Here is a 22,291-nt window from a genome sequence, read left to right on the forward strand (position 1 = left end):
TTCGTAGAAAATTAGTTTTATTATCGATACGTGTTCGCGCTAAAATCGGAATTATACAGCATTGGTTTCTTATAACGGGTAGTTCAGAAGCACGTCCTGCCTCGCCAGCTCGAGCAACATAGGGTCGTCGAAGAATTTGTTGATGGACACGTCTTCCGACAGTCCCTTCCGCCGTCGCGTCTTCAGCATAAATTCTCTGGCCAGGTGTGTAGCCGGCTGAGGTTCGAGTGGTCGAATCGTGATACTTTTATCTAGGGGATCGCCAGGTACGATCTGCCAATGGTGGAACACGGATAAGCAGAACGCCTGTCCCTGTGTGTGCGTCCTCAGATCGGTCTCGAACCCGAAGCTATCAATCGCTGGAATGAATGCTTTGATGGTGTACAAGGGACTTCCGGGCACGGGAGCATCCTGGGTAACGTGGCCTCGTCTTTTAGCCAGCACCGTGTAAACGGCCGACACGCAATCCGCGGGAGCTTGCACCTCGACGAACAAGTAGGGTTCCATCAGCCTGGGCGTCGCCATCAAGAACGCAGAGTACGCTACCCTCCTCGCAGTTGGAATGATCTGGCCACCTGATACAGAAAACGGAGTTAACACTGGCCTATTTACCGTTGGGAAATTCTTTGACATTCAAAATGAGAATGGCCAATTCCCAAGCTCACAACTCCCAACGATAGAATAGTCCAATATTCTTACCTCCTCGATGCAGAGGTTCCTGAGCGATTACAGCATCCAAGATCTTGAACTTCACGTTCCGAATCGGCTCTTCACAGAGAGGACCTTCTCTGGTGCCCCATTGGAAGCCTTGAATAATCGCGTCCCTAGCACTGTTCAGCAGCGTCTTGTCCACTTCGGACGGCAGCGTGTCGTCGACTAGAATGTTGGGACCGGTGGCATCAGGCCCAAACGCCCATATACTTCTCGCAGCCAACAAGTCCCAGTCGTACTTGGTCTGGAAGAACTCTCCCAGTCGTTTCCTGCAAATCGCAAAGTGATCGAGACCTCCCTCTACGTTTGATCCATCGAAATGCAAGCTTACTTGTTCCACGTAATCTTCACGTGCTCCGCCTCTATGTCCTCCGCCAATCCTCTCTCCAGGGGCTCGGCGATCATCGTCAGCTTGTTGCGCTTGTTCGGTGTCTCGGCGAAACACTTCAACGAGCTGGTCTCCACCACGGTTTCTGCGAAGGCCACTACAGGGTCGGCTACTTTGATATCGATTTCCGAGTACATGCGACGTAGATCGTGCATGGCGCAGTCCAAGTACAGTTCACCGGTTCCCAGGACCACGTGCTCGCCGCTCTCCTCGACCCTGGTCCCCAGCAGAGGGTAGCTCTTGTTCACCTTCCTCAGACCGTCCAACATTTTCGGCAGTTCCGAAGGATTCACAGGCTCCACCGCGATCTTGATCACGCTCTGGGTGTTGAACTTCAATGGCCGGAATATGTGGAGATCGTCCGAGCTGTTTAAGTCGGTAATCGTACTGGTCTTCACTATAGGTCGATCGATGCCTTCGATGAGGACCCAGTTGCCAGCTGGAACCCTGTTCAGCTCGATGGAATAGCGTGCCTCGCTGATCCACAGCCTTCCAACAGTCAGGACTCGCGAGTCTTCTTCGTCAGTGCGGGAATACGCTTCACCTAACACACGTACGCGTTGCCCTGCCTCTAGGGTGCCGGACATCACCCTTCCGAGGACTACGAATAGCGTACAGTCCTCGGTAGGGTACATTTTCGTGCTGTGAATCATCAACCTGCCCTGAAACATTCGTATCCGCAAGATATAGAGATTGAACAAAGATAAATCCTTTGGATTTCGAAATAATTCCGAGATACTAACGTCAGGATCACAGTTCACCATATCCTGTGCCAGAGGAGAGTCTATGGGCCCCGTATACACATGCTGCACTTTGACCGGTGCGTGAGATTGGGGACTAGGCACGTGGGCCACGCACATGTCGACTAGCCCACACATGTCTCCCAAAAACCTGGTGCAGACCAACCTCAGCAACGGCCTGATGTTCATCTTCATCTCCTCTGACGTTAATCTGATACCCAGTTCGTCCAACACTGTGGAATTCGACAGAGATGAGTATACAGAGACGTGATGAGTGCAGATCGATATACTAACCATCCGGCAAAGTGGTGTCCACGTCGCCAACAACCTGAGCGAAGATTTTGTACAGCGGCTCCAAAATGAACTCGATGAAGCTGCGTTGAGCGGTGTTGTGCGGCGGTTTCTTCGTGAACTTCCGAGTCTTTGAGTTGAAGTATATGTCGCCCCACAGTCTCTTCGCGAACTCGTTAGAGTTCAATCCGGGATGGGTCTTCGCGTACAAGGCAGCGAAGGATTTTAGGGTGAAGCAGACGTTGTATTCTGAGCTCGCAAAGCACACATTGCCAATTGCGGGCGACACGAACGACGGGTTCTCGTTGTCTGAATACAGAGCGATCAGCCCGTTGATCTCCTCGATGATGTGCCTTAATTTATAGTACGCATCTAACGGAGGCAGCTTCAGCTCGAGAATCAGCCGGTCTATCTTGTTTATACAGACTGTCAGCGCAAGCTTCTCCTGAAGCGCGTGCTTCAGTAGCCGTTCTGTGTTTAGCATGACACCCTCGGCGGCGTCCACGATTAGTATCGCGCCGTCAGATAATCGTATCGCGGCTGTCGCCTCGTCGGAGAAGTTCACATGGCCGGGAGTATCAAATATGTTTAACAAATAAGACTTGGACTTCACGTCCTGTAATAACAGAGTCACCGGAGTCGCTTTCGTCGATACGCCCCGCTGTTGCTCCGTGAATAGAGTGTCTGTGTACCTGTAGATAATCATTTTTTTAAATCAAGTCTAATTATGATCGATCAGACAGATTGTCGCTTCTTACCTCAAAGGCTTCTCATCAGTCACACTGTGAAGGTAGGGGTGGGTTTGCCTCACTAAACAATCGACTAGAGTAGTTTTTCCGTGGTGCAAGTGACCAAGCAGAACAACATTCCTAATTAAATGGGGTGCGTCCATCATGTCCGCTAAGAATTCTATGCTATACGTTGTCTCCGGGAGTTGCTGCTGTTTGATCTGGAACTTTGGCTTCCTAGTTGGCGCTATCAGTGGTTTGTCCAGTGGCTGGGCATCCTCTTCTTGTACTAATGTCTCTACCTAGAATATGGTAAGTTTTATTAATGGAGAAGAGGCAAGTTGCAGCAAATAGACTCACCTCTGGTCCGTATACTTCCAACGCGCTAGGGTAGTATCTTTTGTCTTCGTGGAGTACAACTGCCATGGAGTTACCCTGATCATTTTGCTCCCTAGACTCATCCTTGTCTTCCTCCATCTCCTCGTCGGAGCGATCTCTGTCGTCCGCATCGTCTCCAGCGTTTCCATACTCGTTTTCATCTTCGCTGTCGGAGGCCAAGTCGGGACCGATATAGTTTCCAAATTCGTCGTAAAGATCAGCGTCCATGGTGAGTCTTCTCTTAAATTAAATAACTGCAAACACAGGGGATGTATTTATGAAAAAAGATTGTTTACGAGTTAGATGCGGGGTCATAACCTTGACAGTGACGAGAAACCGGTCATGTGTAACATCGTAAAAAAGCTAGTAATTATCGACCAACTCTGTCCGACTCGTGAAAATGTTTACCAAGAACGGCCGCCGCTAATGTTGTGCACTTATCAGCAACAGTATTATTTATAGAAGTACTGCATACGTTCAATCGATGTCGTGTTTGTATTCGCTTTGGTTATGAACCCTGCATCGTATGGATCAGTGTTGTAAAATGAAACACAGCGCGTTTACTGAAATCTTTAATCGTTACATTCAGAACACGGAGACGGGGATAGAATGAAATTATGTTTACGATCAAAACACACGTGTATTTTTTATTTCTCGTGTGTACACAACTCGTGCAACTTGTATCGAGTGAAGTCAGTAAAAATACGAACGCGACATGCCAATGTGACGAAAATGGTTGAATCATTTTATTTCGTACAGTACAAGCAGGGTATCGCCACTCTAATAGGAGAACTGTTAGCACGAATTTAGTACTATAACACGAAATAAAGATGTCACTACTTGCAGGAGTAATTCTCAAACAGTCCGCCAGATGGAATTGATGCCAGTATTTTGGTGCACGTTGTAAACAGTTGTAAACAAAAATATACGGTTTCAATGTATTAGGTTGGAGAATCTTATTATTCCGGTCGAATAAAATTCTGGAGCCTGGAGGTGACAAACTCGTTGAATGCCGTTTCAGCATCTCTCTGGGATTTGAAGCATTTCTCACGCAAGAAGTTGTCGAGATGCTTAAAAAAGTGGTAATCGGTGGGCGAGAGATCTGGTGAGTATGGTGGATGAGATAGTTTCGTAGCCTAATTCGTTCAACTTTTGAAGGGTCGGCCGGGCGTTGTCGTGGAGAAGGATAGGACCATTTCTGCTGACCAGTGCTGGACACAAACCTTGAAGTTTCTTGTGCATTTCGTCGATTTGGTGGTGGTACTTTTCAGCTGTAATGGTTTCACCAGGATTCAGGAAGCTGTGGTGAATCAAACCGGCCACAGACCACCAAACTATCACCATGACCTTCTTTTGGTGCAACTGTGGCTTTGGTAAGTGTTTTGAATCTTCGTCGTAGTCTAGCCACTGAGCCGATCGTTGATTGCGCAAAGGAAGGGCAGATGACCCTCGCTTTCTGCGATATGCGATATGTTATGCGATATGCGATGTGTGTTGTATGATCTCGATGTATGTTCTGCGATATGCGATGTATGTTGTATGATCTCGATGTATGTTCTGCGATATGCGATGTATGTTATACGATGTTGATGTGTGTTACGAGATATACGATGTGTGTGATGTGTGTTATACGATCTCGATGTGTGTTACGATATATACGATGTGTGTTACGCATCTACACACATCTTATATCTCGTAACACACATCACAGACATCGTATATGTCGTAATACACATCGTACATCTCGTAACACACATCGTACATCTCGTAACACACATCTTATATCTCGTGTTATACGATCTCGATGTATGTTGTGCGAGTTGCGATGTGTGTTGTACGTCTCGATGTGTGTTACGAGATGTACGATGTGTGTTACGAGATATACGATGTGTGTGATGTGTGTTATACGATCTCGATGTGTGTTACGATATATACGATGTGTGTTACGCATCTACACACATCTTATATCTCGTAACACACATCACAGACATCGTATATGTCGTAACACACATCGTACATCTCGTAACACACATCTTATATCTCGTGTTATACGATCTCGATGTATGTTGTGCGAGTTGCGATGTGTGTTGTACGTCTCGATGTGTGTTACGAGATGTACGATGTGTGTTACGAGATATACGATGTGTGTGATGTGTGTTATACGATCTCGATGTGTGTTACGAAATGTAAGATGTGTGTTACGAGATGTACGATGTGTGTTACGAGATGTACGATGTGTGTTACGAGATATACGATGTGTGTGATGTGTGTTATACGATCTCGATGTGTGTTACGATATATACGATGTGTGTTACGCATCCACACACATCTTATATCTCGTAACACACATCGTATATATCGTAACACACATCGTATATATCGTAACACACATCGTATATATCGTAACACACATCACACACATCGTACATCTCGTAACACACATCTTATATCTCGTGTTATACGATCTCGATGTATGTTCTGCGAGTTGCGATGTGTGTTGTACGATCTCGATGTGTGTAACGAGATGTACGATGTGTGTTACGAGATATAAGATGTGTGTTACGAGATGTACGATGTGTGTTACGAGATATACGATGTGTGTTACGAGATATATGATGTGGGTGATGTGTGTTACACGATCTCGATGTGTGTTACGATATATACGATGTGTGTTACGCATCCACGCACATCTTATATCTCGTAACACACATCGTATATATCGTAACACACATCGTACATCTCGTAACACACATCTTATATCTCGTGTTATACGATCTCGATGTATGTTCTGCGAGTTGCGATGTGTGTTGTACGATCTCGATGTGTGTTACGAGATATACGATATGTGTGGATGTGTGTTATACATTGTTTTGCTTTTTATTGAGCCAGTTCATTGTTAATTGCTGTGATATGCATTTGATGTATTCTCATTGTGAAAAAGTTTGTAAATAATGTTTAATTTGCAATATTTGTAATGAAACAGTGTTATCGCGCTTGATAATATGGTTTGAATTTATTAATAAGTAGAAAATTGTACATATACTTTTTGTAAGTGTTACAATATTCAATATACTGAATTTAAAATGTATTAAAATGTTTTAATTTGTTTTATTTTCAAATAAAAATTATAAATTAGCAAGGAATGGGTAGTATGGATTTAAAATTCCCGCGTTTACCCGTTAGTTATGTAACACGAAATTCAGATGGCGTTCGATTTCCGTGCTAACAGAAAAATACATTGAGTGGCGATACCCTGAGTACAAGGTATTATCCTAATGCTGTCCTAATGCTATGAAATACATATGACATATTTAGGGAATGAGTACATTTAGAGTACAATCTGAGTACAATCTCCCAGTTTTCCTTGCATTTTTTGTCTGTGCTTCGATGTGACAAACACGGTTGGTAGCACTGCTTGCCGTGCTTGTTGGAAGACGCGCCGCTAGAGGAGCTGCAGCGGTAGATTCGAATTACTTTATATATTTTTTCTTATTTTATTTACTTGTTTTTGCGAGCTCTATTCACTGGGCTACTGCGCGCCCATTCGAATTACTTGTACGCTTTAAATGCGAATGTTTATAGTGGAGCGGTGACGAGAGAATAGCGGTGCACATAGAAATAAAAATTACCGCACCGCTACGCTCACCTCGCCGCATCGGTGCGATTCGATTCAACAGGGAATAAACAAGCGACGACGATCATTAATAAAAGAAGATCGTAAGATCTGTGTAACAGGGACTGGAAACAATGAACATCGTAGGTCGTAGATCCACGAATGATCCATCGATCTTCTGTTTGTTTACAGACATCGGGAGTTGGCTTGTGAGTCGTCTGAAGTTGTCTGCAACTGTCACCGCTACGGCAGTGGCAGTAATGTTGCGCGCATGGTCGCGGAAGTATACTCGGCCTATCGTGCACGACACTTACGTTGGCAGCTTACACAAACACACTGCACACTGTCTACACGGATACGAATGTTGCCCACAGTGGCACAGACTGACAGCTGGAAGAACGCGAAGCAGGAGTGGCAGATCATGTAAGGTGAGACGCCTTTGTTTTCTCGCGGCGTGTAGCATCCGTTCAGCATCCTAAGCGAACGCCGTTGCAATCTGTCGGGCCGTATTCGCGCGTCCTAAACCTGTCTCCCTAATTCTGTCCTATTAAGTGTAATTGACACACCCGCTACATTGCAACGACGTGCGTTACGTTTCGGTTGCTCGAGTTCCTGTAAACAAAACCATTAACTACGGTGTGTCAAGCGAGCTTGATTTTTCCTGTTTATTGTGTTGATTGTCGATCGACAGTTAACAAACGGATCGTCTGTTTAGGGTACCTCGGCCAGACAGCGGTAGCTCGACAATTTAAGGGCAGGTACACTCTGCTGTGAACACATTGGAACAGTTGACAGAATAGGCAGAAGACGGCAGAGCAGCGGGGGAGGGGGTGGGAGAGCAAAAGGCGGTATGACACGTCCTCCCAATAATGACAACCTTATGACCTTCAAGCTGGTCGTAGTAGGAGATGGAGGCGTCGGAAAGAGTGCTCTCACCATACAGTTCTTCCAAAAGCTGTTCGTCACTGACTACGATCCCACCATCGAGGACAGTTACATACAACATACCGAGGTAGACAAGCAATGGTGCATTCTGGATGGTAAGTACAATCCTGTACAAATATACCTGCACTTATATCTTTAAGTATCTACCATTAGGAGCTCGGGAGGTGGTACAACCTATGATCGGTAGATGGTACAACCTGTGCCTCACAAGAAGTCTCCTGGCAGGAATTTGAAAGGAATACGGCAACAAGTCTTCCAATTGGGTCATTTGACTGGCACTTTCGGTTTTAACTGAATTATTGGGTAATGTCTCAAGGGACTCCTTGTGAGGCACAGAGAGTAGTTCCCTCAAAATGCTTCTCCCTCTACCAATAAAGGCGCAGAGAGTCGCGAGAGGGCAATCTAATCTGGAGAGAGAAGTGTACAGACTTTTTCAAAGACTTGGGTCTACCTTTCATATATTTGTATTACCTCTTTACTATCTCCCAAGCTCAAGCACAGTTGTTGATCGATTAGGCTTAGCTAAATGTATATTAATGAGGTATATAAAGAAGAATGTTTTCTTGTACCTAACAGTGCTGGACACAGCAGGCCAGGAAGAGTTCAGTGCCATGCGCGAGCAGTACATGCGCAAGGGTGATGGGTTTCTGTTGGTGTACTCGGTGACGGACAAACAGTCCTACGAGAATATCATGTATTTCTACACCCAGATACTCAGGGTAAACGACAGAGATGTGTACCCCATGCTTCTGGTGGCCAACAAGGTAGACTTGGTGCATTTAAGGAAGGTCACCGAGGAGCAGGGACGAGAGTTGGCTCTCCGTCTGGGTATACCTTACATTGAAACCTCCGCCAAAGATCCACCATTGAACGTGGACGCAGCATTCCACGAGGTATGGATAAAACAGTTTTCGATCAGTTCGCCGATCGAGGAATGATTGAAGAGATTGTTTCAATTTTGTCTTAGGTCGTTCGTATTATCAGAAATCAGCCTCCGGCCGAGTTGGAGAAGAATCGGAGGAAACGGAGATGTTTGGGGAAATGTAATCTTTTGTAAGACGGGAGAAGAGTGTCGGAGAGGTGTCCGTGATCGGGAAAGTGAGACGCACCTGCCAAACAAAATACGGATCTTCTGTCCTCCATCGTATATATAGGTACTCGTGAATGATCTTTTCTTTTGTTTATCCATTCACCGTATTATTTCGTAGCATTAACGAGCGATCGATATCCCCGTCCCCTTGCCCCCTGTATAATAATTGTACAAAATAGTAACGATAAGAGATGCATTCGAAAGGATAACGACCGCTATCCATCTCCGAGGCGTGACTAGATTTTTTAAAAACGTAACAAAACCAACTCAACATCGGTTTAAGACTCGAAGATATAAGAAAAGAGAGAGAGAAAAAAAAAAGAAAAAAACATGTAACGAAAGAGATTCGTCGGAGATATACATATAAATATATACATATATATATAATATTGACTGTTCATCATCTCGACAACACGAGACCATGTCTCTGTACGCGCGTACACATCAATTTTCTACCATCGACGAAACACTATGGAATTGAGCGTTTTTTATTGCACGATGCATACATAATTCTAGAGAGAAAGAGAGCGAGAGAGAGAGAGAGAGAGAGAGAGCAAGAGCGAGAGAGATCTTTTTAACTTCTTCGCGTAACGTCTCGTCATGAAATGACTATAATGGTTTCGTATATCGACTCGACCCCATCTTTCGAACAGTTGTCGAGGATTATAGCTTTAAGCGTATTTATTTCCGTTCGATTTCTATTCAGCGATCCTTGCCCGTACATTCTTCCGACTGATTTCCATTTCGATTTCATATCACACTTGTTTCTTTTTCTCAGCTTGTTACACAATACATAGCATTCTCGTAGACGCGACGTGAACATCATTTACGAATCGAGTCGTCCATTCTCTTCGATTAAAAATCACATTCGGCGAGCGGCGCCCAACGAGCAATTAACATTCTGAACACAAAATAAGAAAAAAACAGAAACAGGAGTGAAGTTATCCAAAAACCTCTGTTACTAGATTATTCGCTTTCGTGCACTCGGAGGTCCGATCAACAAAACCAACAAAACAACAAAAAAAAAATGGAAAAAAGCGATGAACAAACACACCCACGTACACGTAATAAATTGATCGTAGATGGCGCGAGATGCGAGACTAGTGCATTATTAGGTAGCTCCGTTTTATTTGGACATTGTGCAATGAGAGCGGAGCGAGCGTTGCTCCCCGCGACATCGGCAAAATTCCGATTAATATCGCCGCGTCCTTTTTCTTTCTCCACCGGTTATCCTAGATTTCGAGCGCTCGCGTCTTGTCGAGCACAATACGCGCGGACTTTAATCAACGTCGGACCTTTTTATATGTATTAAGAAAAATAATGCCATGGCCTACATTAGTATTTAAACGTGGAAACGAGGGGAGAACAAAAATACAAGGGAGAGAGATAGAGAGAGAAAGAGAGGGATAGGAAAAAGGGACGAGCTGCGACGAGCGAGTGGCTCGAGCGGATTATTGGTGAAACGAATAACAATTAGTTCCGAAGTTATTTATGGCGCACGGAGGGGAGACACGATGACGGGAGGGACGGTCCAGCGGATCGCGAATTCGATTTTCGTTTTCCGAGACGTTCGTTTTTCCCAGCGACAGGGGGGGTGTGTAGAATCTTGTAACCGGATGTATACTCGGGTATCCTCGTTCACCCGATCGTAGCCGCGAGCTTCGACGTGTCGCGTTTTTAGCGTACGCACAAAGTGCTTTCCCTACACACCGTAGGATCGGTGAGAAGTTGCGTAGTGATTTTACGATACGAGATATACATACATTACAATACGTAAACGTACATAACATTTAAATAATATAATCGTGCACAAAACGTCTTGGCGTAAAACCGATTTATTCTAACAGTGAAACATATTTGCCTTGAGATTAAAGTAATCTGTCGCGAACAGTGTTTTAGGGAAAGAGGGGGCGAGATCCGGGTAGCCGGCATAGAACGGAGAAAACTACTTTTTCGCTTCGGTTTTTCTTTCCCGTTTGTAGCGTGTGTTCACTGTCGCGTGTTTTCGATTGGATCCGATCGAGCCTCGTCATCGAATCAACTTTGTTTAGGCGCACGTTCTGCCCGGCCCGCAACGAAGTATTACAACGTTATCGAACGAACGACTTGTAATCTTGCTACGCGAGAAAGCTCAATGAATAGTTTAAAATCGTGCGATTGTACAAATTTTTATCGCGAGGAGTCCGACGATCGCACAGACAAACGACAGAGAAGCCATCGAACTCGCGGGAAACATGATTTATCGGTACCGATCTTAACATGTTCGCTGCCGCGAGACTCGTATTTTAGCGTGCCAAATTTCGTTAGGACTACGACGATACGAACCTTAATTTCTTCAATTTCTGTTTCATTAGACGAATTGCTTCGATTCGACGGTAGTTCCATGGTGGTTCGGTGGTGAACGCGTCAAACGCACCCGTTTCAAGTATGTTTCGCTCGGTTCCTGCATAAATCAGAGGGTTCCAACTTGTAGCTCGCGAGTCATACGCGGCACCTTCCCCGCTTAGGTTCTTCCCCCACTCTTAGATTGCATTGTTGCCATAGAATGCGTAGAACTTCGCCCCCACTAACTCTACGGCTATACGTAGTAGTGGGAAGAGGTTTGACTAATGGTGGGGACCTTGCGGTTTCCGGAGGAGAACAAGTTGGAACTGGCTGGTATAAATTGTCCGGACTGCAACGAATTGTCCCTGGAAAAACTGAGTATTAAAAACACACGTTGGTCCGTGTTCTTTGTGGAGGTATGGAAAATTCTTTGTTCTATCCAGGAGACTCGGTTTTTCCATGGTGAAAGTAGCGATTATCGCGAGAAAACGGATGAAAGAGTGAGGGTGGAGAGAGGTGTGCAGAACCCACGTACTGTGCGAACATTTCAGAGACTCAGGATATTTAGCGTTCCTCGCACACATGTTCTATAATAATCTATGACAAAAGCGCTACGTTTTTATCGCCGTCCATACGAGAGAAATGATCGCGGAAGAAGAAAGGGAAACACGGAGGCTCACCAGCGGTTAGAATCTACGCAAGGCACACGACAATTAGAGACGACCACGAGATATAAAACCATGCACATGTTCAGTGGCCGAGGCTCTTCGAGAGAGAGAGAAAGGGAGAGAGAGAGAGAGAGTCGCTCGGTCTGGCCGGAGGATTCGTCAGATTAGTGCGCACGCTTTTAGAGAAATTAAAAGTCGAGAGAAGAACGTGGAAACGAGAGAGGGATGATCTATCAGTAAAATAGTCAATACGTTGAATCATTGTGATACCGAGTACGAGGAGATACGATATTGCGAATGCTGTGGTTGTGAGAGCCATCGAAGTCAGTTTCATCCATGCCATAAACAGAAAGAAAGCAAGGAAGAGAGAGAGAGAGAGCGCGCGTGTGTGCAAGAGTTAGAGGTAGAGCATGAAAGACTGAGCGTGTGTATTCCATTTTCGACGAAATACTGGAAGATCGACCAACGCGATATCATTGTTTAAATTATTGTACGAAAGAAACGAAATTCGCAAATCTCCGCACACATATATACACACACGAACACATACTGACTTCGCGCGCTCACTTTTCCCTCCTCCTGCTCCAGTATTTGCTACCACACGCACACACACGCACGAACTCGGACACCGACACACAGCCAGAAACCACCGCACGTGTCTGTAACGCTATGTGTTCAATAAGAACCAATAAATGACTGGATTACTTAAATAAAAAAAAAACTCTGGAAGCAATCCGTGGAGGAACTGTATAACAACAAACTTTATTTTTTACGCTATTGTTGCCTAGTCGGCCAACGACAGACTACTCCCCGGCTACGACCGGCTACGACCGACGACGACCGACTTTGCCCGACCAATACGCGCCTCGGACGCCTCGACCGAACACCTGCGGCCGCACACACAACACACAGGCTCAAACGCCGGATTCGCTCTCGCGGAAAAAATATAAACACAGCGTCTTTTGAATCCGCGCAATTTCACACTATGTAACCACGACTCCTCACGGGAATGAAAACCAAGAACAAATCATCTAAATGACGCACAGGAAACGATGCAACTACGCGTATAATAAGAGAGTACAAGCCAAATAATATGCATACAATTTTTCGTCATAAAAAATAATTTTTGGTAATTGTGCATAAAAGGTCCCACCTCACCGATTTCGATGATTTTTGGTAATTGTGCATAAAAGGTCTCACCTCACCGATTTCGATGATTTTTTAATATGTTGTCAGGGTGAAGATTCTGAACAACTTTTTCCTATACATGTAACCGCCGCTCAGCCTTAGTTTTTGAGAGATTTGCGAAAAACTGCAGCTACTACTACCTTGAATTTTGCCTATACGTGCACGCCCGTGCTGTGCGTATGCGTTAGCATGATGCGACCACTCGTCAACTGTTTCTACAGATATATCACTACGATCGTCGAACGATCTATATACCGCGTGAACTTTTTAAATCATATGATGATGAAGAATGAGTACATATTATATTACGACGACACCACACACACCCACAGAGTGTTTCTGAGCGGACAACCTGAAAAATCAATTTTCTGTTTATTTTTTTTGGTTTTTAAGGTGAGCTTTCAGTTTTGAAAGACTACTCCTATATTTCCGTATGCGTGATCGCCGCCCCCCCACCACCTAACCCTAACTAATTCTGATCGCATAATCTTTTCATTCTATATAGCCGTCATACAGAATTTGAACTAGTAATGGAAAAATCATGCGATCAGAATTAGTTAGGGTTAGGCAGTGGGGGCGGAGAGGGTCGGCCCGACCACGCATACGAATATCCAGGAGTAGTCTTTCAAAATTGAAAGCTCACCTTATCCATATGTATATTGTTGTATATAGAAACCACAACGTATTTACAAAAAAAAAAATAAACAGAAAATGGATTTTTCGGGTTGTCCGCTCAGAAATACTCTGTGGGTGTGTGTGGTGTCGTCGTAATATAATATGTACTCATTCTTCATCATCATATGATTTAAAAAGTTCACGCGGTATGTACATAATAGGATTTAAGACGAAGTACGATCGTTGCCACAGTTCTTGTCCTATAGGTAGCTACGGAAATATATATGTACATATATATTTTGAAAAGGAACAAAAAAAAAGAAGAAGAAGAACACAGAAAAATTCCTCCCCCCGACGATAGTTATACATATATACTTATATTATATACAAGAGATATACCGGCACATCGGATATGTTATGTACGTGCTGGCGTATATACATGTATACATATGTATGGAGATAAATATGTGTGTGTGTGTGACGCACGCTACGTTAGCGTGCATATATTTTTTTTCTCAAGAGAGAATGCGTAGAGGTGGATGCGTGTGTGCGAGCGTGTCACTAATTGTGCAGGTCACTGTATGGAGTACACAATTGATAATAAATTATAAACACGTGTTTACAAAAAAAAAAAGAAAAAATGGAGAAAACATGGAAACGAAAGAGAAGCATTCGCCTGATTCACCTGTCCCAATCGGCGACGAAGCGAGCCGGGAAAAAGAGCGTAATTGAAAAAAAACGTCTACGCGAGGGTGCTCTCTGATTGAAGGGGCTCCAGCGGCGCGAATTCGCGAGCCGGGTGTTCGCCGTCGAAACGACGTCTTCCCCGATTAAGCGCTTTCAAAAACCCTCGTCGACGTCCTCGAATCGTTTTAATTATCGTCGGTTATGCCGCTTCGATCCGTACGCTCGTCGTTAATGCTTTAACGATAATGTTTCGAGAGCGTGAGACGCTTGTTTTAATAGGACGCGCGGCTGTACCCGACCCGTACCCGACGCGTACTCGCCGCGAGCGATTCATCTGGCGCTCCCGCAATCGCGAGCATCCGCGATTCCCTCGGTACGCTCGAGCGAGCCGCGTTTATTGACATTGATATTCGTCGAATCGTAATACCAATCGGTTCGGAGCGCAGCGTATCGTGGAACGCATCGACCTATTGACACGGTGGTCCCATTAATGTAAATCGGACCATTATAGCGTTCGCCGGCAGCCGAATCGCCGCAGCTGCCTCGAATAGCCGGTGCGCAGCCATTGTTCCGCGCGGCTATTATTCTTTCGCTGTGTACACATATCCATATTTCGTTACCCCGTCGGCAATTAACGCTTCGCGAGAAACACTGCGTCCCGCGGGCAGAGTACCGCATTCAAGGACCAATTTTTCGACGAACAGAGAGACCAGCATGATTTTTGCTTTCAATAGCCGGACGATAAAGAAGATGTACGACAACCGCGAACGATTCGTATCGGCATTCTCGAGGTCAACCTGTTGATTAGATCGACTCTTATCGATCTTTTATATTCCCCGCGATTTTTACGCCCACTTCTGCGCGGTGCTAGAGCGTTTTCTACTTTCCCGTGTCGATCACGCGTGTAATCGAGCAGAGAATTCAAGTGTATATTCGTGAATCGTCGCTCCCCTCGAATTGAATGGGTATCTCGGAAAAGGGCGTGAAACAAGAAGACGTGAAAACCATTCGTTGCTCCATAGTAATGGAAACTATGGTAACGTGCTACAATATCGAACTTCTAGTGCCATTGTTGAGCACTGAAAGCTTTGCCAAATTGGCACTGATTGCATGGAACAGTCCATTTCAGAAAATTTGTAATAAACGCCTTTCTTCCAGACATCCGTTCAATTATGTGAACCTCGGGGGATGCAGATGTTTCCCGGTTAACAGTCTCGAATGAAAACGGGCGCTCGACATGGAATCGAAGTCGAGTAATTTTCCTGAGGAAGTCGCGAGTCTTGAAATCTCCTTGGAGACGTTTGTTCCGTTCGATAGGTATCCACGGGCGCGGCTCGTTCCAGCTCCCGTAATTGAACGCTCGGGTCTCGCGTTTCCACTGGACGCGTACGGCAAATTACGTCGCGCATAGATACTCTGCCCCGGGATCCTCTGCTTCCCTTGTAACAAGACATTTTTGCGAGAGATCAAAGGATGGGTACCGGGGGGTTGGCGAGCCGGGCGGCGCGGGTCGCTTGAAAAGAAGAAAAAGAAAGCGTTTGACCGTCAAATGCGCAACTCTTTGCCGAGCTCCGGCGAGCTACGGGCAGAGAAAGAGAGCTATGCAATTGATTAATAAACGACTCGGTTAAACAAAAGGAACCCCGCTGCGCGGCTCGTCGCTGGTCGTTAGCCTGGGACGGTTGGTCGCGTGCGACTAACTACGGGCTCGACGCCATTGTCGCCGACGCTTATGGGGTCCCGGGGCTTACGGTTCGATAGTCTCGCCAAGATAAAATCGGCACCGATCGTTCCTTCGCGACGCCTCCCTCGCGATTCGGGAAAGAAAGTTCGGCCAGGCCGAGGGGTTGAAGAACGCTGCACACACGAAGGATTTCGCCCTTCTTCCCCCGTGCCGAACAACCTGCTGGATCTCTGAAGCCAGGTCCTTATCCGAGCCATAGATCTCTTTGCTGAAGTCCGGAAGGCGTTCGAGCCGTTCCCGAGATCGGATCTTCCTTCGGCGGACGAGGTATCCTCGTATCGACCGAGGAAACTACCGGTAGACCGTTCGTCGTGTACGTATCGGTCGATTTCCCTGTGTCAACCGTTCCGTGGACGATTCACCGCGCTCTTTCGTGGAAATCAGCGTGCTCGCACGAACCTAAACCGCGCACTCGCTTGCCGGAAACGCGGACCGGGTCGTAAACTATTCGCGAAACGGTAAAAGACAACCAAAGAACCGTGTCTCTTTCACTAAAGCTCTCTGCACACCGAGAGACCACGTAGACTTTGGCTAATCTCCGCCCGAATCACGATGGTTCGTTAAAGTCAATTAGCTGAGGATCCAGCATTGCTTCGGGGCGAATCTACTCGTAACGTACTTTAGAACTGTCTTCTAGGTCTTCTAAAAGCCCGAGGGAGGTGGTAATCGGGGGAAAGTTTGATTAACCCTTCAGCTTCTACGGTTAGCCTATTCAAATTCCCATTTTATGGAATAGTTTCGTTAGTTCTTCAAGGGTAATGCTCGGTTTTACGGTTTTAGCATAAAGCGTAGAGCACAGGCCCAGACCGAGTTTGACGAACTCTTCAGCCCTATTAAAATCGTGACCTGAAGGAATGTCGCCGATCACGAGCTTCTAGTTCTCGAATACGTATTGTGTACGGGGCTTTAGGCATCTCTAGCTCGTTCACGTAGCACTCGGAACACGTAGAACACCGCGGAACGGTCGTCGTCGTGGTGTCGGGGGACATTGTTGCGTCAGCGTCAGCAAACCTTTCGTTTTTCGTGCGAGGCTGCTTCTTCGGCGGGCGATAGCGCGTTATCGCGTGATCTCTCGTTGCCGGTAAACAGGTTTCGTGCAGCGGCGTTTGCCCTGCCATTGTTTATTCAATCATCCATCATGCCGCGACTCATTCGGTCTATTACACGCCCCCTTATCGGGCTCTCGAACCGATCGGCTGGCGCCGCGATAACGCTTATCTACAAAAGACTTCCGACTCGCGAATTGCTCCATCCGCGGCGTTGACTCCGGATTCCGCGGAATCCTTTGCTGTTACCAAATGGGGTACCGTCGACCCTTTTTATCTACGGCAACGGACCATTTGTTGTTCCGGCATCGGATTTAAATGCTGCTCGATCAGTCCCCCGCGCTACAGTTGAAAGGTTAAAGCATCATAGCCGTGTTTTCGTTTCCAGAACGGCCGAGTTACTCATCGGTTCTATTCCGGACGCACGGGTCACCGATTTCCGCGGAAAGAAGAGAGTTCAAGAGGACTATTCGTCGACGGACTAGAGTCGTTCGTCAAAAAAGCTGCACACAATATGAACCGCGAGAGCAGGTTCGCTTGGCGCGGATAATCGTCGGGTCGAACGGTCGTTTGTTTTCCCGTGGCCCCGACGACGCGACGTAACTCGCGTACCCGAAGAAATACGACAGGTCTCGGGACAGATAGAGCGAGGCCGGGCCGGGCCGGGCCGGCGAGGGTGGGGATCTCGGGGGTAGAAGGAGGCAGAGTACTATAAAGGAGGGAAAGAAAAGAAAAAAAAGGTAAAAAGAAGAACCGTCCAAGGCCCGTCGAATGGTTGAATCGGCTCGAAGCCTCGAGGCGCGTAGGTATATGTGGTTCGTCGGGACCGCTCTTGCGAGCTTTAGGAGCCGGAATGCGCGCGCACCCGAGAGTACAGTAGTCGTCAGAGAGCAGGCGCCCCCTCCGCATCTCTCCCCGCCTGGTCTGTCCCGCAGCGAGGCGCACCGTGTGTCGAGCCGAGCCGAGCCGAGCCGAGTCGGTCAATACTCCGGGCAACGCGGCGGTGAGAGCACACCACGGTCGCCCGCACGAGTGCACGCCTCGCTCGCTCACTCGCTTGCTTGCTCGCAGCTCGCACCAGATTCTCTTCCGTACCGTCGCGCCGCGCGTCTGCGAGCGCGATCTACTCCGCGGTCTATCGGTGATTTCCCGGCGGGCGTACATATCGGAGCGCAGAGATAGATAGCGATAGAGATAGAGAGACCGATCGCTCCGCTCCGGCTGAGATATCCGGCGCTCCGCGCGGGCCAGAGAGCCGAGCCGAGCCGAGCGGATGATACGTACGCGCGCGGACCAGCGCATCGTCGGACACGGACACGCGTAGAGGCACACGCGGCGTGATTCAACGGAGAGGCCGCGCGCATCGAATCGCGACGCTGAACGCGAGGAGATCCCGTCTGATCGCATCTTACCGCTTCACGGTGACAAGAACCACCGAGCGTGGCTCCGAGAGTCGGAGAGCGATCACACACGGTCCGACTGAGCGGAACATCGCGAAAACGCTCGAACGATGCGAGCCTGCTCCGTGGGAGAGCCGTAGGGGAACCGCAGGAGACCGTACGGGACCGTAGGACAGTGTCAGGACACGTTCCGCGGTGGTGAGACCAAAAGCAGACGCGACGCGACACGCGCCACAGGACTTTTCCGGTGTTCTCGGCGGATTCAGTGACAAGGACAGTGATTCGGTGACATCGGACAGAAAAAACAAAGACAGAGAGTACCGCGGGACCAGTTTGGAAGCTGCCAGCAGGATCCACAAGGACCAACGATGCTGCATCCTGAAGCGTGATGGACAAGCTCGCGATCGCAGCCACCAGCTTCCAGCTACGCCTCGCCAGCTTACTCATGGATACGTGGATATTCCTCCTGTTCGTCGCCATTGCCGGTGAGTCTGCACAATCTCCTTTGGTAATTTCGTGATCTCGATTCGGTCCTCCCTTTCTCTGTCTCGTTCTCTTTGCATACGTGCACTCGCGATCGTATGCGCCCGAGATACCGCTTTCTAGCAAACCAGCGGAACTCGTGGCGTCGGAGCTGAATAATTTAAGGGACAATACGTTCGTCTCTGTCTCTCCCGTTGACGATCTTATCGGCGCTCCGAAATCGCCGGTCGTCCACGGCGTTAGCCCGTGACGTTCCTCGGTCTATCGATTCGACGAGGTGCTCGCAGCGTGACTCGGCCCGCGTGCTGTCACTCGACGTGTCAATACGCATTACGTATGCACAACAGGCACGTGCGGCACGCTGACTAAGTGCGTCGTATCTGTGCCATGGTTGAGAGACTCGGTTCATTCAAGAGATCGCTGCTAAGACAGAGAGAGAAAGGTAGTCGCGTTCGTAAGAAAGATAGTCCGAAGAGAGAGAGAGAGAGAGAGAGAGAGAGAGAGAGAGAGAGAGAGAGAGAGAGAGAGAGAGAGAGAGAGAGAGAGAAAAAGAGGTGAAGGAGGAGGAGGAGGGAGTAATCGACGCCACTTTCGTTCTTAACCCGTGGATATGCTCCATTCCGCTTTTGGAGCGTTTCAAGGCTCCGGACGCCACGGCGTCACCGGCTCCGGTGCTCAGACAATTCGAGGAATCGATGCGAGCCTCCGCGTCGTGAGAAAACACGCGCCGTTGAAAACCCGCGATTCCGCTTGTGGATTCCTCGCCGAGTTATCTACGAAGAAACCTACCAATCAGCTCTCGAGCGAACGGTTGTTTGCTTTCGTTTCGTCTCGTTTCTATCGGGAACCTCGTGGGGTAGGCGCCACCGAGTACAACATGCTCTCGGACACCGCACACCAAAGCAGCCGAGGTCTCCCGTACATACAATGCCAGATGGCTGACATTCTCGGTGACGAGCAAGGGGATCAGGGAAGTCCTCTTTGTCGTCCCCTGCATCTTGCTTCTTCCCGTGTTCCGCCGTGCAACCCCTCCTTCTTGCTTTCTCATTCTCCGTCTCTCTCTCCATCTTCCTTCCACTCGGATCCTCGATCCATCAGACTCCGGGCACGTTACAACCTTCTATTTCAACACATCCAGGCGGTTTCTTCTTCGTCCTCCCTCTCTCTATCGCCACAGTTGCTCTATCTTTCTCTCTTTCTCTTGCTCCGGCACCCTTCTTCGTCTGCTACTTTGACTCCTTCCTCCTTGCAGCCGGTTTTACTTGTAATCTACCACCGTCGGTCCCGGCTGTCCATTCCCGTCCTATCTGCCGTTCACGCAGTCCGCCACCCCGTTAACGTCCCCTACGATCGTTGTCGCTCCTACACGAAATGTCCATTTTTCGATTAGACCTCCGTCGACTGCGATTAGGGATGCGACCCGGACTTGTTTGGTGTAGATACATTTCAGCCTCGATATCTTGTCTGTCTACCGTGGGGGACGCTCACGAACAGATTGGAGCGCAGCGAAACAGCCATTATACATCGATACGCATCGGTTCGATTGCGTTTGGTTACAATTACAAGTACTCGCTCGCTCCCGGAGCACAGCTCACGGTGTTGAACTTTACGACGTTCGATTTTGTCCTTGTTCTAGGTCGAACTCTCGAGTTTCCAAGTCAATTTCTCAACCATTATTGCAGCACTCTGTGCGTTGCTCCGTTTTCAGCGACGACGGTGCGGCAATGTAATTACGGTCCGAAGTATTGTAAATTAAATCGGACAGTGTACATATTTATTTTAAACGTAATCGCGTGTCGTTTAAATACACGATTATACAGGGTGAGTCGGGAGGAACGGACCAAACTGGACTGTACACAGGAAAATACAATGTAAAAAACTCATTAAAAAGATTCATTTGTTTTCATTTTATAGCGCGATTACACAATTAAACAAAATTTCATACATTAACATTTCGGCCGTCCTTCGTAGATGAAGCCGAAAATGTTTAAAGGTCCGTGGTGGTGTTTTCGAACATTTATTAAAATAAGAAATGTTAATGTATGAAATTTTGTTTAATTGTTACGCTGTAATCACGCTATAAAGTAAAAACAAATGAAAATTGAATAAGAAAATATGAGATTTTTTACATTATTTTCCTGTGTACGCTCCTGGAGTTTGGTTCGTTCCTCCCGACTCACCCTGTGTATTATGCCGCAAATTATTAATTTCGACAGCATAAAAGCACCGTACGTTAAAAACGTAGGTGTGCAGCCGGCGTTACTGGACTTATCTGCGATCGACACGATGTAGAACGTTATCGTAGGGACTCGATACACGGCGGACCATTAAGATTTTTCGAATTCGAAGACCGTCGGCGACCTCGCAGCTTCTCCGTCGCTTTCTCCGGCGGTTCTGCCCATAAATGGTAACGAATCGGAGCTTCTGTGTTCCGTTCGCCGGCGGATTTCGCCGAGAGAGCCCTTTGATGCCATTGGAGGTCCGATTCCGTGGTATTCCGCAGGAAATACGCGTTTGCCGCGGGGCGCTTGCGGATTGTCGCGAAACAAAGCGCGTAGTCAGTGGGGAAAGCGGACGCGACACGACCGCAGAATTCCAAATGTGTGAAAACGGAAAATATTCCGCATTTCCCGGGAGCTTTTTTCGGGGGAAAAAAGGTTTCGTGCCGAACGAAAATTAAGTTTCCGCGCGAGGCTGCAATCGCTCGGCATTTTCATCGGGCTCTGGGCACACACTCTCCTTCCCCTTTTTTTCTCTCTCTCTCTCGCTCTGTCGATCAAAATCCTCGCGTTTGCGGAACGATCGAGCACGATACAGAGCACACATTTCCATCCGGCACCGCGTTCGCTGTGCTGCTCAACGCGCTGTCGAACAGAGAGACGCGTTCGTTCCCCTGGTATGAACGGCGCTTCATGCCGCGCCGTTCGAGTTGCTTCTCAAACACTCGAAAACGAACGAAGCGCGTCACGAGCGGCTCGTCGACGATCGCCTCCCGTGATCCGCATACCGTACACTGTACACGGAGGAAACTGTGCGGCGTTTCTCGCGCGCCAGTTCAATCCTCTCCTCTCCTCTTCTCTCTTCTCGCGCGAGCGGACGAGAGTCGCGCTTGAAGATAAGCTTCCGGCTGGCCTTGTTTCGCGCGGAGATATTAGCTTTCATTCATCGAACGTTTACGGGGTCGTAACGAATCAATTACCGTTGCGTCGCGTTCTCCGCCGCATTCGAGCATCCACTCTTCTTCCGTTCGC

General features: G+C 47.6%; 3 protein-coding genes across 9 annotated transcripts in view; 2 read left to right on the forward strand and 1 right to left on the reverse strand.

The window, feature by feature from the left end:
- LOC143211263 (116 kDa U5 small nuclear ribonucleoprotein component) lies at positions 1-4,920 on the reverse strand. 4 transcript variants are annotated; one of them, XM_076428759.1, is made up of 8 exons: positions 3,875-4,920; positions 3,219-3,490; positions 2,889-3,160; positions 2,134-2,822; positions 1,843-2,072; positions 1,043-1,761; positions 700-980; positions 1-575 (listed from the first exon to the last, which is right to left on the reverse strand). In XM_076428759.1, exons 2-8 carry the CDS (start codon positions 3,462-3,464, stop codon positions 70-72), a joined length of 2,943 nt encoding a protein of 980 aa, XP_076284874.1. In that variant the 5' UTR covers positions 3,465-3,490; positions 3,875-4,920; the 3' UTR covers positions 1-69. The 4 variants fall into 4 exon arrangements, with proteins under 4 accessions (XP_076284874.1, XP_076284873.1, XP_076284872.1 ...); XM_076428758.1 differs by having other exon boundaries at positions 3,712-3,945; XM_076428757.1 differs by having other exon boundaries at positions 3,645-3,945.
- Positions 4,921-7,116: 2,196 nt separating this feature from the next.
- Positions 7,117-17,682, forward strand: LOC143211293 (ras-related protein M-Ras). Of its 4 annotated transcripts, XR_013009426.1 has the most exons (5): positions 7,117-7,277; positions 7,565-7,889; positions 8,371-8,687; positions 8,762-8,948; positions 17,546-17,682. XR_013009426.1 is itself a non-coding variant. In XM_076428811.1 (4 exons), the coding sequence occupies exons 2-4, from the start codon at positions 7,700-7,702 to the stop codon at positions 8,849-8,851; spliced, it is 597 nt and encodes a 198-aa protein (XP_076284926.1). In that variant the 5' UTR covers positions 7,117-7,277; positions 7,565-7,699; the 3' UTR covers positions 8,852-14,348. The 4 variants fall into 4 exon arrangements, 3 of the variants coding, with proteins under 3 accessions (XP_076284926.1, XP_076284928.1, XP_076284927.1); XM_076428811.1 differs by lacking the exon at positions 17,546-17,682 and having other exon boundaries at positions 8,762-14,348; XM_076428813.1 differs by lacking the exon at positions 17,546-17,682 and having other exon boundaries at positions 7,129-7,272; positions 8,762-14,348.
- A 1,229-nt stretch (positions 17,683-18,911) lies between these two features.
- The window catches only part of LOC143211297 (ropporin-1-like protein), a 39,753-nt gene continuing 36,373 nt past the window's right edge, over positions 18,912-22,291 (forward strand). Inside the window, exon 1 of the mRNA XM_076428817.1 lies at positions 18,912-19,042. The gene's annotated coding sequence lies outside the window, so the exon portion shown is untranslated. The remainder of the gene's footprint in view (positions 19,043-22,291) is intronic.

This window comes from Lasioglossum baleicum, chromosome 8, assembly GCF_051020765.1.
Source record: "Lasioglossum baleicum chromosome 8, iyLasBale1, whole genome shotgun sequence".
In the NCBI taxonomy this organism is placed as follows: domain Eukaryota; kingdom Metazoa; phylum Arthropoda; class Insecta; order Hymenoptera; family Halictidae; genus Lasioglossum; species Lasioglossum baleicum.

Coding starts and splice junctions, on each gene's coding strand:
- LOC143211293 (XM_076428811.1), top strand. CDS start 7,700: ATGACACGTCCTCCCAATAATGACAACCTTATGACCTTCAAGCTGGTC. Junction 7,890..8,370: donor GCAATGGTGCATTCTGGATG/GTAAGTACAATC, acceptor TGTACCTAACAG/TGCTGGACACAGCAGGCCAG. Junction 8,688..8,761: donor TGGACGCAGCATTCCACGAG/GTATGGATAAAA, acceptor ATTTTGTCTTAG/GTCGTTCGTATTATCAGAAA.
- LOC143211263 (XM_076428759.1), bottom strand. CDS start 3,464: ATGGACGCTGATCTTTACGACGAATTTGGAAACTATATCGGTCCCGAC. Junction 3,161..3,218: donor TGGAAGTATACGGACCAGAG/GTGAGTCTATTT, acceptor ACCATATTCTAG/GTAGAGACATTAGTACAAGA. Junction 2,823..2,888: donor ACTGATGAGAAGCCTTTGAG/GTAAGAAGCGAC, acceptor GATTATCTACAG/GTACACAGACACTCTATTCA.